We start from the raw sequence: 16,765 nt of genomic DNA, 5'->3' as shown, positions 1-16,765 counted from the left end.
CTGATTGCAAGGCATTATGGGCAAGCCTACAGTCCATATGATTTCCGTCTTTATCTTCCCTGGCCTGTTTCCCCTCACTACTGTACTGAATTTAATATGAAAAATATTGATCGTCTTTTTGCTCTATTTGCCCAAACTAATTTGACAAAACTTGAAGTGGAAGTAGAATTTTTAGGAAATTCCCAACAAATATTCATTTAGAATCAATTTGCTCATCTCTAATTGTTTCAATAGGAACACAAGTATTTACTAAAACTAAGCCAAATCATTCCCACTTAGTTAATACATTCAGATATTGTGAATATTGTGAATGAACAATGTAAAGGCTGCACTAGCATAACAGGAAAGGAAAAGGATAAGAATTTCACAATATATTTACTTGTATTATAAGGCAAATGCAAATATATATATAAATATATATATACACATATAGTATTACTGGTTTACATACATTGCACAATACACATTTTGCATGGCATATTACGGTAATACGCTGACTTTCATTTTGGTTCCTGCACAATCCTGTTTACAGTACAGAGACTGAGGGTTATTCAAGAGAAAGAAATACAAAAAGTGAAGTGGTTTTAGACATCTTACAGCGGAAGACTTAAATCTTGGGAGGAGCTGACACTTCTCTCTTTAACTGCAAAAATCCCCTCACAGTATTAGGAAACCACATATGCTGTCAAACAGCTATGGCAGAAGCCAAGCAAGGAGGCGCTGGGGTGTTTGCCAAAAATGTCCAAAAGAGATTCTCCCGTGCACAAGAAAAGGTAATGTAAACTACAGGGTCGTAGCTATAGGCTCATGGGCCCTAAAGCAAGAGTTCAGCTTGGGTCCCCTTTTCTTCAGTGCTTTGTGGCCAGGGGCAGGGAAGCACATAGCCTTTATGCTGCCTGAGGCAAAAATTGAAACAGCACCTCCATCTTCCCAATCATTATACATTAGGGTATGTTTTCCAATGTGTTATAATGTAGTAAAGTTGTACTATTACATTCAATTTACTTAAAGGAGTATTCTCCTCTGTACATTTATGGCAGATCCACCTGCAGGTATCTCAAGAACATGGCGCCAATCCAGTGCTGCAGGAATAGAAGAGGTAGCCATGTACTGTATGCGCAGTTCTCTCCATTCACTTCTATGGCAGTGTACTTGCTTCTCTATTTTCAGAACTCCTATACAGGTGAATAGAGAGACTGTGCATGCGCAACTACCTCTCCATTCCCCGCGGTACTGGACATGGTCCTTGTTCTCGTGATATGTGCGGGTCCCGAGGTGGATATACCATAAATGTACAGATGGGAAGCTGGAGGATATAGGCCTTTTTCACGTGAAAGTGATTTTTCCATCAGGATGAGATGCGCGTTGTAAGCGGATAGAATCAAGACTGAATCCTGACCAATTCATTTCAATGGGTTTGTGTACATGAGCTTAGTTTATCACTGGTCATCTCTGCATTTAGAGGCATCCGGATGACACAGGTGGGACCCACACCAAACATTTATGACAAATCTTGTTGACCCATTTAAGTCCAATGCCTATATAATGATCTTTTATATGGTTGCGCTAGTAGGTGGCTCTCCTTTATCGATCACTGCGTGCACTGACAATGCCTCTATATCAACGGTGCTACGTATTTAGTCCAAAAACAATGATTAGTCAGCTCTCAAGACCCAAATAGTAATAGCTGGCAGGATATGTACTTAATTTCACTAAATACAACACAATAAAATATAAATGATAATAGTAGTAAGACAAAAGTTAAATGTAGAAATAACACAGCATGAAATAAAATGGAATAAAATCAACTGGTTTGTATACATGATGCATAAGTCTACTGATATACAAGCCTGACACCAATAGGGATAAACCGCTAGAAATATTGCTGTAAATATATCAAATGAACATCCTCAAAAATGTCCACTTGTAGTTTGTTACCGGTAATTTAAGAATCGTAAATAGTCTTGTTAATATGAAGTAGTCGTATTATAGGTATCTGTTAGAATAATGATGTAGGCACACTTGCTAGAAATAGAAACCCAGCTATTCATTTTGAAATCAATTGTATCCATCACATGGACAAATAGTATAATGAGTCATGTCCCAGCTTGAAAATGTAGAAGAATTAGCGCACAGAGTGTTTGTTATTGGCTGTATGTTCACGGTGACCGGCTGGCATACGTGTCTGGTATGCTAGAGAATACGTATGCTTGAAGTGCTGGAGAATAGTTCAGGTGTCTGTGCAGTACCCCAGACCTGAGGTTATCTGCAAAGTTTGATTTAGTAACATAGTACATAAGGCCGAAAAAAGACATTTGTCCATCCAGTTCGGCCTGTCATCCTGCAAGTTGATCCAGAGGAAGGCAAAAAAAACTGTGAGGTACAAGGCAATTTTCCCCACTTAAGGGGGAAAAAATTCCTTCCCGACTCCAATCAGGCAATCAGAATAACTCCCTGGATCAACGACCCCTCTCTAGTATCTATAGCCTGTAATATTATTACACTCCAGAAATACATCCAGGCCCCTCTTGAATTCCTTTATTGTACTCACCATCACTACCTCCTCAGGCAGAGAGTTCCATAGTCTCACTGCTCTTACCATAAAGAATCCTCTTCTATGTTTGTGGACAAACCTTCTTTCCTCCAGACGCAGAGGATGTCCCCTCGTCACAGTCACCGTCCTGGGGATAAACAGATGATGGGAGAGATCTCTGTACTGACCCCTGATATATTTATACATAGTAAATAGATCTCCCCTCAATCGTCCTTTTTCTAACATGAATAACCCTAATTTTGATAATCTTTCAGGGTACTGTAGTTGCCCCATTCCAGTTATTACTTTAGTTGCCCTCCTCTGAACCTTCTCCAGCTCTGCTATGTCGGCCTTGTTCACAGGAGCCCACAACTGTACACAGTACTCCATGTGTGGTCTGACTAATGATTTATAAAGTGGTAGGACTATGTTCTCATCACGGGCATCTATGCCCCTTCTGATGCAACCCATTATCTTATTGTATTTTCACAAGTGGACACATACAGCCACAAGTGCCAGTTTACAGCTGTTAGCCAGATGTTGAGGAGAGAAACATCAGCAAGGTAGCATGCCAGTGGTGCTACTATCAGCTACTTTGCCAGCCACTATACCTCATCATCTAGGGAGAGGAATTAGGGAAAGTAAAGAGAGACTTCTACTTATACTTTTACTTCTGGTCCAATTCCTTAAACCACCAGTTCACTGTACAGATCCCCACAGAGCAATGGCCTGAGGGAGTACAAAGGAACACATCATCTCATCAGGATCACTACCACTCCCATCCTCTGCACTGGCTCCTCGGGGGCTTGCTGCACCTGCACAAGCATATTGATGTTGTTAAAGTGTGCACTTGTGGAGCTTTCTGGGATTCCTAGTGCCACACAGAAAGTGAGAAAATGCACATAGAATAGGTTTATTGCTTTGTAGGCAAATATAGTATTATAGTGGCCACTGAAGGTAATACTGGGGAACGGGACTCATCTGCTAATATATGCAGCAGTACTGACAGAGCCTTCAAGTGTATCGGCTAAACGCGTTTCAGGGCCACTGGAGACAAGAGGTGCGCACTGGAACCAGGTAGCTCTAACAAAGTGAATAAGGTTTTTTTATCTTATTCTGAGCACACGTCCAGCCACCACTAAGTTTCTTCATATTTCAGTCAACCTCTTATATGTGATATAGTAAAAGGGTGAGTAGACCAAAAAGGTTAACAAGTGGCGATGTGTATTAGGGAGGCTGTAGATAACTTCAAAAGGGGCCCCAACAGCTGAGCATATCATCTCCAGCAGACAATTTACACATACTTTATATTAAAAACATTAATGAAAACCTTTAAAAAGGCTGTTATCTGTGTTGGCGTTGTGGTAAATTAAGTAGATATAGAGAATAACTTTCTTACTGCCAGGCGCTGTGGGTTTAGTGAGTGGTAATTATGTATTGACATATGTTATACCCAGTAAGCTTCCCAGGCTGCACTAAATATAATCATGTACTGTCATATGACTGGGTTATACTATGAGAGCAACGCTTTCTGGAGGTCACACTGCAAACGCACATCTATTTCCTACAGCAAACTGTGAAAATGTTGCTGCCTTAAGTGTGATATTGTGGTTTCAGCTTCCTGTTAAATGTAAAAGGTTTAAAAGAGCAATAAAACAGGAAGTTTACTTCTATACAACTTCTGAACAATGCAGATTGACTTTGTAAAAAAAAAACTATAGAAATAGGCCTTACATTATAGTACAGTATATTTGAACTTAAGAGAAATAATTCAACACTCACCAATCCAGGAAAATTGAACTTTACTCCAAAGTCATAGATAATAGACACCAGGTGAGAATATAGGAAAACAAAAGCATGGCTGTTTCACATATCTCACACTCTATATGCCCCAGGAAGAGTAGACATGAGAAATGTTCATTGCCTGTGTTTGCACATGCTCGCTCCTTGTAAAGGAGCAGAGGAGAGGAAGTGTACTGGGTCATCGTTCAGGACCACCACCAGCATACTCTAAATCTGCTACAGTACCTAACTTCCTTTACCATTCCAGTTAGTAGATCTAAAGTTTTTCCTAGGTGTTTACCTGAGTATGCGTGAGGCCGGTTGCGGGTTGCGTCTGAGGAGTAAGGCAGTAAAAAAAACAGTTGTGAGCTTACAGGTAAGAGATCTATCAGATGCCAAGGAGCAGTAGGAGAGTAACACACTAAAACAAAGTCTGTGCCAGAAGGGGTCAATAGTAGCAAAATAGCAAAAAAGGGGTTAAACCACAAAAATGCTGAGAAGTCAAAGCCAACAGTTAACGCCTAATCAGTAGACAAGGGGTTAATACAGAATCTAGTCTAGGTCAATACACGGGAATATCCAACCAAAATACAGCACTATTCTGAGAACACAACAAACAGGAGCCAGGACAAAATCACAAGTAGTAATGGAAGAACTTCAGCATTCGGCCGGGACGCGGACCGTGCGTTCGCGGCGGGTCCCATTGACTTTACTGGCAGGTGAACCTGAAAAACCTCAGGTCATATTTGCAGCCACCAAATATTTACTAGAAGTGCACAAATAGTCCCACAACATGGACAGTGACATACCAGAGGGGGATCATTGGCAATAATTCCCACAAGAAATATGTATTTTAATCAGGGGCCATTTTTATGCATCTTAAAGGGAAACTCTAAAAAATTTACCCTTCTGGAGACCAGAAAAAAGTTATTTTAGGCCACGGGAGTACAGGCCCCAAAAATTAGGCATTTACCTGACAAAAACGAACTTGTGATTATGTGGCTGGAGGTACATTAGATGGTCACTGGATAAAAGTTTTACTGTAGGCCACTGCAGTACAGGCTCCAAAAATTAGCCATTCACTTGACAGAAAAGAACTTGTGTTTATGTGGCTGGAGGTACATTAGGTGGTCACTGGCAATTTTTTTTTACTGTAGGTCAGTACAGGCCCCAAAAATTAGGCATTCACCTGACAGAAAAGAACTTGTGATCATGTGGCCGGAGGTACATTAGGCGGTCACTGGATAACATTTTTACTGTAGGCCAGTACAGGCCCCAAAAATTAGGCATTCACCTGATAGAAAAGAACTTGTGATCATGTGGCTGGAGGTACATTAGGTGGTCACTGGATACAAATTTTACTGTCGGCCAGTACAGGCCCCAAAAATTATGCATTCACCTGACAGAAAAGAACTTGTGATGATGTGGGTGGAGGTACATTAGACGGTCACTGGATACAAATTTTACTGTCGGCCAGTACAGGCCCCAAAAATTCGGCATTCACCTGACGGAAAAGGCCTTTTATGCTGCTGGACAAGGACCATCCTTTGTTCTTTGTGGTGGCGGATATGTGTGGGCTGGCATGAGGAAATTCAATTACACGTGGTCATCACAGGTGTTGAATTCCTCTGAGATCCATGCCTCATTCATTTTTAAAAATGTGAGGTAGTCCACACTGTCATGAGCTAGGCGAGTGCGCTTATCGGTCACGATCCCCCCTGCTGCGATGAACGTCCTTTCGGACAGAACACTTGACGAAGGGCAAGCCAAGAGTTCCATGGCAAATTGTGCCAGCTCTGGCCACAGGTCAAGCCTGCACACCCAGTAGTCCAGGGGTTCCTCGCTTCTCAGAGCGTCCACATCGGCCGTTAACCCGATGTAGTTGGACACCTGTCGGTCTAGGCGTTCCCTGAGGCTGGATCCGGACGGCGGCTGTCGATGGGTTGTCTGCAAGAATAATCTCATATCCGAAGTGACCAACACATTCTTAAAATGCCCTCTTCTTGCAGGCGCGGTAGGATTGGTACCCGTACCTGTTTAACTGTGTGTGGAAATTCCTCTGCCAGTGCCTGCAACAGCAGAATGCAGCATCTCTCACAGCAAGGCCTGGAAATGCTGCATTCTGCCAGCCCTCTGTGATGCTTGTAACATGTCCACCATTTTGTGTTTGTACCGGGGGTCTAAGTATGTTGCCACCCAGTACTGGTCCTTGCCCTTTATGCTTTTTATACGGGGGTCCCCCTTCAAACACTGGAGCATGAAGGCCCCCATTTGCACTAAATTGAAAGCGGTGGAGGCCCCTGGCTCATGCTCATCGCCCAAGAGAATGTCGTCCATCAAATTGGTTCTGGGGAGCTTGGGGGGCGCAGTGGAAGAGGCGGTAGCAGTGGAAAAGGAGGAGTCATCCGAGGAGGAGACAGAGGATGGAGTAGAAGGAGCAAAAGAAAAGGCAGGCCTGCATACAGTCCTTGGCGGTAACACCAAATCCACACGGGAGCCATGGGTTACATGCTTGAGCTTGACGGCCGTAAGAAAGTTCACGCAGTGGGCAGTAAAAGTTATGTACCTTCCCTGCCCGTGTATGTTAGACCATGTGTCTGTGGTCAGATATACCACAGACATATATATTCACTTGCTGCTGAACGTGGCCATATAGCTCTGGGATGCCCTTCTGGGAGAAATATTTCCTTCTGGGGACCTTCTATTGCGGTGTGCCAATGGCCACAATATTTCTAAAGGCCTCCGAGTCCAACAGTTTATATGGCAGTAGTTGGCGGGCTAGCAGTTCCGACAAGCCAGCGGTCAGCCGTTGGGCAAGAGGGTTATCCAGCGCCATCAACTTTTTAAGCTCAAACATTTGGGCCACAGAAGCCTGCCTTCTGCCAGATGAACGCGACAATGGCACAGTGGAGCGGAGGACAAATGGGGGAGAAGGAGAAGAGGCATGACGTGGAGCGCCGGGAGTGTGGCTTTGTGGGTCTGACGGCATTGCTCCCACTGGGCTCAGTGATGGCTTCTTAAGGCAGTTGTCCCTAGTTGAGTGTTGGGCTTATCATGATTTATGCATTGACAGCACAGGCTGCAGATGGCAACACTATTGTCAGTAGCTGACACGTTAAAAAAAAAGACCATACTGCTGGCATCCTGGGAGTGCCGTAAGTGACCGTGCATGGTGGGTGGCTCGTTCTAGATACATTTGCAGTCTGCTTTTTGCCTCCTGTGCCCTGTGAGTTCTGCCTGCTTCTCCTCCCTCTTTGCTGCTCCGTCTCTCCCTCTGAACTCCCCTCCTCTTCCTCTCTTGTGGGGACCCACGTGACATCCATCGACACGTCATCATCGTCACCTTCACCACCACTGACATTTGAGATCTCGAAGTAGGCAGCAACAGCGGGGAACTCCCTCCTTGGGCTGATCTGGGTACTGTCGTCAGACTGCTGGGTGGTGGCCATTGCTAACTCCTCTTCCTCATCCGATGTCAAGAATGGCTTTGCATCGGTAAGGTCTGGGAATGGATGAGAAAATAATTCCTCTGACTCGAGTGGAGGGGCTGTAGTGGTGGTGTATTTGGGGGTGCACACAGCAGAGAGTGGGGAGGGTGCAGATACAGAGGATAAGGAGGGTGCAGAAGCGGAAGGGTGAATTAGCCACTTAACCAACTCTGGTGCTCCCTTTGAAGTAATCGCACGCGCCTTCTCCAACTTCCCACTTAGGGTCCGGCCTGGTGTACCTGCCCGACCCCTACCACCCCTTCAGAATGGCCTACCTTCCTCTGCCTGTCATTTTCAAAATGACCCTGTGCCTAAGTCCCTAGAGAAGAGCAGTATTTGTGGAAGCAGGTATATCGCAGGCCTCAATCAATATTTGGTGGAAACAGTTATATTGAACTCCTTAATCAGTATTTTGTGGAAGCAGGTATATCAAATCCCTTAATCAGTATTTTGTGGAAGCAGGTATATTGCAGGCCTCAATCAAAAATTTTTGATGGAAATAGGTATATCGAACTCCTTAATCAATATTTTGTGGAAGCAGGTATATCACAGCCCTTAATCAGTATTTTGTGGAAACAGTTATATCGCAGCCCTCAATCAGTATTTTGTGGAAGCAGGTATATCCAACCCACTAATCAGTATTTTGTGTTCCTCTCAGTATTTTGTGGAATCAGGTATATCAAACCCCTTAATCAGTATTTTGTGAAATCAGGTATATCCCAGCCCTTAATAAATATTTGGTGGAAAAAGGTATATCAAACCCCATAATCAGTATTTTGTGGAAGCAGGTATATCGCATCCCTCAATCAATATTTGGTAGACGCAGTTATATCGAACCCCTTAATCAGTATTTTGTGGAAGCAGGTATATGTCATGCCCTGCTCAGGCTATGTGCGGAGGTCTGCCAGGTTAGCAGCACGTGTGTAGCCTTTTTGTTTTTGTTTTGGAATTGAGCTATATCCGCCTCCCTTCAGGTGCACTGGGTGGGGTCGTTAGTTTGAGTTTAAATTACGCCCACTACCAGTGTGCGGGTTATAGCTTCTGTCTGGCTCAGAGGAAGGAAGGAAGGATTTGCTGTTCCTGCTCAGTAAAGATAAGTTGGTTTTGTTTTCTTGTGGTTGTCTGTCTAGGCTGTTAGAGAGACGCCTGCCCCCTCCAGGTCCTGAGGGAGCAGGCTGCCTCTTTCCCCCTTTCACCATCTAAGGGATTCTAGGGAATATTCAGCCTAGGACGAGGTTTTTTTCTACCTTCAGGGTCTGAACGTGGGCATAGAAGTCTAGAGAGAGCTGGTAGGGATTTGTCAGGAGGTGACCACTATCCCCAGCTTCTTGCCTAGACACTTGTTTGTTTATATCCTGTGTATCTTGTATCCTGTCTGCCGTGACAGTATATCACACCCCTCAATTATTTTTTTTGCCACAACAGTTATATCACACCACCCTGTTTATTTGAGGAAACAGGTATATCGCAGCCCTAAATCTGTATTTTGTTGAAGAAGGTATATCACGCCCCTCAATAAAAAAAATTGGTGCAACAGGTATATCACACCCATTGCAAATAGCTGTTCCAATAGCGCTTGTCCCTCTATATAGCTGTGGTATTGCGGCAGAACTACACACAACTGCTGCACAATACAAATGCACTATATACTTTCTATGTTAGAAAGTATATTATAAGTATATCACACCCCTCAGTATATCACACCTATCGATAGTACACCTATACCAGTCCTTAAAAGGACTTTTGTGGTCCTATTAGCTAGCATTTTGGACCATCATTTATTTTTCAACAGGACAATGACCCCAAACACACCTCCAGGCTGTGTAAGGGCTATTTGACCATTAAGGAGAGTGATGGGGTGCTGCGCCAGATGACCTGGCCTCTACAGTCACCGGACCTGAACCCAACCGAGATGGTTTGGGGTGAGCTGAACCGCAGGGTGAAGGAAAAAGGGCCAACAAGTGCCTAGCATCTCTGGGAACTCCTTCAAGACTGTTGGAAGACCATTTTTCAGGTGACTACCTCTTGAAGCTCATCAAGAGAATGCCAAAGCAGTAATCAAAGCAAAAGGTGGCTTTGAAGAACCTAGAATATGACATATTTTCAGTTGTTTCACACTTTTTTGTTATGTATATAATTCCACATGTGTTAATTCATAGTTTTGATGCCTTCAGTGTGAATCTACAATTTTCATAGTCATGAAAATAAAGAAAACTCTTTAAATGAGAAGGTGTGTCCAAACTTTTGGTCTGTACTGTACCTCTGTGGTTTGTTGGTGCATATGTTCTCGAAGTCATCTGTAACAGAGACACGGGCAAAGATTAACTTTTCTTTATTCAGTATTAGGAGATGATGACCTTTAACAAGGTGATTTTCTAGATGTCGTTCACCTTGCACAAACTGCAAAAAGGAGAGCAGGATATGAAACGGTCTCTGAAACACTTACTAGCAATCTCCTTTTTGAATACAGACACATTGAGCCACCTCTTTAAAACTTACTCATCTCCTTGACACATACAATACAGGTTTTAATCGGAGTTGCCTAAAGAACAACAATGCATTTTGTTCACAACAATGAATAGTTCTCTTAAAGTTACAGTTAGACTTGACTTGTGTAACACTTGGCTTCCCAAAGCACTACATGTGGTTTTAGCAACACACTCTGCAGTGCTGCCACCAGGTAATTGTTACACTCTGTCCCCTCTACTTCTCATGCATCACATGCCGCCCTTCCTGCCAATTGCATCCAAACTGAGTGCTGCTCCGCATGTTACTCTTCCTCTGTGCATCAAATAATAATTTGATGAGCGCTGATGATCTGCTACCTGCTAGTTCAAAAGCTGGTTCCCTCCTCTGGTATTTTTTTATGTAGAAGAGGAGCATTTGAACCCCCTTAGCCACCAGGGTCCAGGACAGACTACCTCTGCACTAATTATAACTACACCACTGCACCACTGTTCAAATCCAGTCAATTTTTCCTTGAAATTTTAGTAACTAATAATATGAGTGAAATATTCAATGTGGCACTGTTTCTATAAGGTACGATAATCATTCCCCAGGGAGTTAATATTACATAAGATCATTTATAAAACATTAAATATTACAGATCATTATTGTAAAAAAAAGTATTGTTTCTTTTAGTTCTAGATTTTCATATGAAGGAATTACAATTTTGTTTTCTATTTAGGTTCTACAAAAGTTGGGAAGAACAATAGAAACCAAGGATGAGCTGTTTGAGCAGTGTGCTTATGATTTCAACAAGCAGCAGGTAACTCCATAGAATCCAAAAGTCCATTCTTCTGCAGTGAATTAGTCTAGAGCTAGACAGATGTATTTTTGGGAGGATGTATACATCAGTAAAATATGGTTAATTTAGGATATTCCTACAAAATAGGTTGTGGGAATATATTTTTTTACCACCACTTAATGATAATAATAATCTTTATATAGCACCAAAATATTCTGCAGCACTTTACAATCATAGGGTACAAGTACAAACAAAATCAGACTTTACAGAGTAACGTACTAATTAGCAATTAGTATACTCATAAGAGATTAATAATTGCTGAGAAAATAGGGGTGAAGCAAAAGCTAAAAATTGCTTGTTTTGTACAGCCATCTTTAAACTGAGTAGGGTAGTACATCTAAAGCTGCAGGAGACCAGACAGTATCTGTGTATGTACAAATATGAAGTGCACTTGAGTGCATGGAGCATGGGGAATGAAAGGATCAGGTCCCGAGAGGAATGATATTATAAGGCGTCAATGGAGAGGAGTCAAATTAAGGAATATAGGCCACCCTAAAAAGATGTGTGTTAGAGCACAGGAAATGCTGTGGGCTTCCTGGTGTAGCGCATTTCAGAGAACTGGTGCAGCATGACAAAAAGTCTTAGATATGGGAATAGGAGGTTCAGACTATGGAGGTTGTTAGTCTTTAGATCATTGGCAGAAGACAGAGCACAAGTAGGGTGGTAAACAGATGATTGAGAAGATATAAGGGGTGCAGCACTGTGGAGAGATTTGTGGGTGAGAGGTATAATGATTAATTTGTATACTATACTGAATGGGTAACCAGTGTGGTGACTGGCACAAGGTGGAGGCATCAGGGTAGTGGTTGGGCAGATGGATGAGCCTGGCTGCACTCAGGATAGACTGAAGAGAGGAGAGTTTAGTCAGAGAAAGACTGATTAGTCATGAGATGCAACAATCAAGACAAAAAATGGTTCATGGCCAGTATTAAAATGCATGCTGTTTCCACAGTAAGAAAGGGGTAGATTCTCGAGATGTTTTTGAGGTGCAGGTGACAAAACCAATACAACTCCAAGACAGTGGGCATGCAGCCTAGAAGTTATGGTAGTGCCACACACTGAAATGAAAATACCAGGTTTATGTAGGTTAGTAGATGGTGAAAACATAGACTTTCAGTTTTTGAAAGATTCAGTTTCAAATAAAGAAAGAACATTATATTAGAGACAGCAGACAGATATTCACTAGTGTTTGGAAGTAGTGGAGGTGTGATGTCACAGGCAGAGGCATATATTTGAGTTTCCTCACCATAGGGAAGGTTCTGAAAGCCAGATATGCTGATAGTTGTCCAGTACGGGCTGTGAACACAGAAAAGAGATGAGGACCACTGACTGATCTCTGAGGAACAGCAACAGCAAGAGAATGAGAAGAAGAAGAAGAAGAAGAAGAGTCAGCAAATGATACACAGAATAAGCAGCCAGAAAGGTAGATAGAAAGCCAAGAGTGGACTATCTCCTTGAGGACAAAAGATTGAAGTGTTCTAAGTAGGATTCGGTGGTCTACAGTGTCAAACACTGTAGACAGTTCCAGAAGAATCAGTAGTGAGCAGCTGCCATTAGATTTTCATTTGAGGCTTTGGTTAGGGAAGTTTCTGTAAAATGTAGAGTGCAGAAATAATGTTGTAGTGGTCAAGAGGACAGGTAGCAGAGAGACAGCAGATGAGTGTAGACCAAGCGTTCCAGGAATTTAGTAATGAAAGGGAAATTAGAGACAGGTAAGTAGTTGCAGATTCTGGATATGTATTTTGCTTTTTATTTATAGTATGGAATATAATCCTTATGATTTCTCATCTCTTTTTTATATTAGAATGAAGGTAACAGGTTGTATAAGGATTTAAAGGCAGCTTTCAGTGCTGTGAAAGGTAAGACAATGTGTCTGGATATTAAAAAAAATCATTAACCTTGTCAATGCAGTAGGCCAGGTTCACCCCATGCATGTATCACATTAGCACCATCACATCAGCATAACATTTGACAGAAAAACTGCACTTCATGCAGACCCCATTATAAGGCCGTTTTTTTTTAAGGTCCGTACAAACGGGGTCCGTAGGTCCGTGATCCGTGACCGTTTTTTTGTCCGTGGGTCTTCCTTGTTTTTTGGAGGATCCACGGACATGAAAAATGAAAAAAAAATCTTGTGTGCATCCGTGATTTTTCACGGACCCATTGACTTGAATGGGTCCGTGAACCGTTGGCCGTGAAAAAAATAGGACAGGTCATATTTTTTTCACGGCCAGGAAACACGGATCACGGATGCGGCTGCCAAACGGTGCATTTTTCGATTTTTCCACTGACCCATTGAAAGTCAAGTCCGTGAAAAAAAACGGAAAACGGCACAACGGCCACGGATGCACACAACGGTTGTGTGCATGAGGCCTAAGTCAGTGCACTGCCTGTAAAATGAAATAAAATGAGTCACTAGGTTTGAACGGTACTTGCGCTGCTGGTCTCCCGAAATGAAGTGGGTTCTTCACAAATGCAAAGTGTTAATGTAGTGGGACAGCGCTGCTCCTTGTTCACACAAGGCGTTTTTCCAGGAATGCAGGTAATCACTTTCTCTGGCTCAAGACAGACACCCTTTAGTTGGATAGTGGTGGGCTTCAACCCAGATTGAAGCTCAGCAAATCTTTGCTGGATCGTTAAAGGCTTTTCTGCAAGATGTCATAAATCACACAATAGTGAGAGTACCTCCGGCACAGTAAAAACTTTCTGTTTTATTATACTCACAGAAGTAAAAAGGTTATTCAGCATATCAATATAATAGTATTCTTTCCGCACAGCCCTGTGCTATCACACAACTGCCGCACAATACAGATGCACTATAATATACTTTCTAACATGGAAAGTATATTATAACATTGTACAAGGAAGGCAATCCATTAGAATATGCATGATATATAAGATAAAACGAAACCTTTAATAATTTTACTGTGAGGGTCCATTCTCACGTCCGTAAGTGTTTTGCAGATCTGCAAAACACGGACACCGGCAATGTGCATTCCGCAATTTGTGGACCGCACATCGCCAGCACTATAATAGAAAATGCCTAATCTTGTCTGCAATTGCGGACAAGAATAGGACATGTTCTATTTTTTTGCGGAAACAGAAGCACGGATGCGGAAGTGCGGATCCGCAAATGTGGTTGTGGATCCGCAAATGCAGATGCGGACAGCACATTCCGGCCCCATTGAAAATGAATGGGTCTGCACCCATTCAGCAAAATTGCGGAACGGATGCGGACCCATTTTGCGGACGTGTGAATGGAAAAGATATCCCTCAAAATGAAAACAAATTAAATTATTAAAGTTAAGCAAAAAGCATAGATGTGGTAGGCAATAACAAGTGCTCGGCGGCACCAAATCAGAAACCATATGTCCTACCACAATCCGGGGGGTTCCAGTGCACATCCAGGAATCCCGGGGGGAAAGCAAAAAACATCCATCCCTGGGCTAGATGATGATGTGGTATTGAAGGACAGGGTGGGCAAAGAACTGTCCCTGATATTGTCCTAGAGGGGGTGCTATTCTGGCCCTGATAGCCAAACCACAGACCACCCGCCCTGATAAGAACGACCCCGTCCGGAACCTTGCCTTATATAAAAATGGCCCTAGTAAGCCCCTAGCCCTAGGCCCCTGACTTCCAGGTGATCACTATATAGATCTATGTGTTTTTGACTCATTATAAAAGTATATTATAAGTATATCGCACCCCTCTGTGTATCACACCTATCGATAGCACACCTATTCCAGTCCTTAAAATGACTTTTGTGGCCCTATTTGCTAGCGTTTCATGTCCCTAACAGCCTGTCCCTGCTCCACACAGCAACCTCTCCCTACACTGGCAAAAGACTGAAAGTAAAATGGCGGCCAGATCAGGTTTATTTATAAGGTAGGGGGTATGTCCATGTGCTGAAACGTCTCAAGTGGCTGTCCTGTAACACCTGATGGATGTGTCATGGGTCAAAGTTCTTCACAATGTAAAAGAATATGGCGGGGGCGCAAATTTCTCCATATGTTTGCATGTTCGGCGAATCGCGAACACGCAAAGTTCGCCACGAAACGACTGCCGGGCGAACCGCAAGGCCATCTCTAGTAGGAACCCATGCCACACTGACGGTGGTGCAAAAGGCCTCCGATGTGTTCCTGACAGGAATACATTGGCTAAAGTCTCAGTTCTTAACATCAGCTTGAGGGATTAGCCGGTGTCGTCAGTTGCATATCATTGTGGTGCACCTTTCGCAGTTATGAATTCAGAATTAACAAAGGTCCCGCATTCAGGAGCCCCATCTGCTGGCACTCTGGAGGACCAGACAGGACTGTGTCCACTGATTTAATCCCTTTAGGACTGGGCGATTTTCTGTTTCTGCTTTTCCAGTTTTTATTCCCAGCGTCCCCTGAACTATAACTTTAGTATTTTTCCCATTCACACAGCTGCATGAGGGCTTGCTTTTTGCACTTGTACTTTCTAATGGCACTAAGTAATATTGCATACGATGTAGTGGGAAGCTGGGAAAAAAGTCCAATTGGGGTGGAAGTGGAAAGAAAATGCAATTCTGTCATAGTTTACTGCGTTTAGTTTTTTATGCCATTCCCTATCCAGTAAAACTGACCTATTCTCTTCATCCTCCGGGTCAGGACGAATACAGTGATGACAATTTTTTTTCTTGTGTTTTAATAAAAACTTTGGAATTTTTTTTTTTTTCTTTTCATTGTCATATTCAGACCCCCGTAACTTTTTTTTATACTTATGTCTACTGAACTGTGTGGGGGCTCATTTTTTAGCAGGGCATTCTGTAGTTTTTATTGATACCATGTGTATGCCTTTTTGATCACTTTTATAAAAAATTTTGGGGAGGTGATTTTTTTAATTTTGAATTGTTTTTCCATTATAGCATTTGCCGAACAAGATAAATACATTTATTTTTGAACAGTACAATTGTTTTGAGATACCATTGTGCAAATCATCTTTATCTTTTTTTTTGGGGGGGGGGGCTTATTTTATTTTTATTATGAGTAAGGTGAGTGGATTAGAATTTTTATATATTTTTTTACTTTTTCTACTTGTTAAAAGTCTCCCTAAGGTCCCTTTCACACGAGCGAGTTTTCCGTGCATAGCACCCGCACTGAATCCTGACCCATTCATTACAATGGGTCTGTGTACATGTTTTTCACGCATCAGTTCTGCGTTGCGTGAAAATCACAGCATGTTCTATATTCTGAGTTTTTCACGCAGCCCTGGCCCCATAGGCCTCTTTCACACGAGCGTGACGATTAGGTCCTGATGCGTTCAGGGTGCGTTCAGTGAAACTTGCACCATTTTGCAAGCAAGTTCAGTCAGTTTTGTCTGCGATTGCGTTCAGTTGTTCAGTTTTTTCCACGCGGGTGCAATGCGTTTTGATGCGTTTTTCATGCGCATGATAAAAAACTGAAGGTTTAAGAACAACATCTCTTATCAACCATCAGTGAAAAACGCATCGCACCTGCACTTGCTTGCGGATGCAATGGTTTTTCACGCAGCCCCATTCACTTCTATAGGGCCAGGGCTGCGTGAAAAACGCAGAATATAGAACATGCTGCGATTTTCACGCAACGCAGAACTGATGCGTGAAAAACAACGCTCATGTACACAGACCCATTGAAATGAATGGGTCAGGATTCA

At 42.7% G+C, this 16,765-nt stretch overlaps 1 protein-coding gene across 2 annotated transcripts in view; it reads left to right on the top strand.

The window, feature by feature from the left end:
• The first annotated feature begins 629 nt into the window (after nucleotides 1-629).
• BIN2 (bridging integrator 2) overlaps nucleotides 630-16,765 on the top strand; it is a 63,628-nt gene continuing 47,492 nt past the window's right edge. For both annotated transcript variants that reach the window (XM_044285410.1, XM_044285409.1), the window contains exons 1-3: nucleotides 630-773; nucleotides 10,991-11,071; nucleotides 12,915-12,969. In XM_044285410.1, coding sequence (XP_044141345.1) covers nucleotides 696-773; nucleotides 10,991-11,071; nucleotides 12,915-12,969 — 214 coding nt within the window. In that variant the 5' untranslated portion in view covers nucleotides 630-695. The remainder of the gene's footprint in view (nucleotides 774-10,990; nucleotides 11,072-12,914; nucleotides 12,970-16,765) is intronic.

The sequence above is a fragment of the Bufo gargarizans genome, chromosome 3 (genome assembly GCF_014858855.1).
Source record: "Bufo gargarizans isolate SCDJY-AF-19 chromosome 3, ASM1485885v1, whole genome shotgun sequence".
NCBI lineage: Eukaryota > Metazoa > Chordata > Amphibia > Anura > Bufonidae > Bufo > Bufo gargarizans.
Note: the sequence above shows the minus strand (reverse complement) of the source record. Positions and strands in the feature narration are given on the sequence as shown.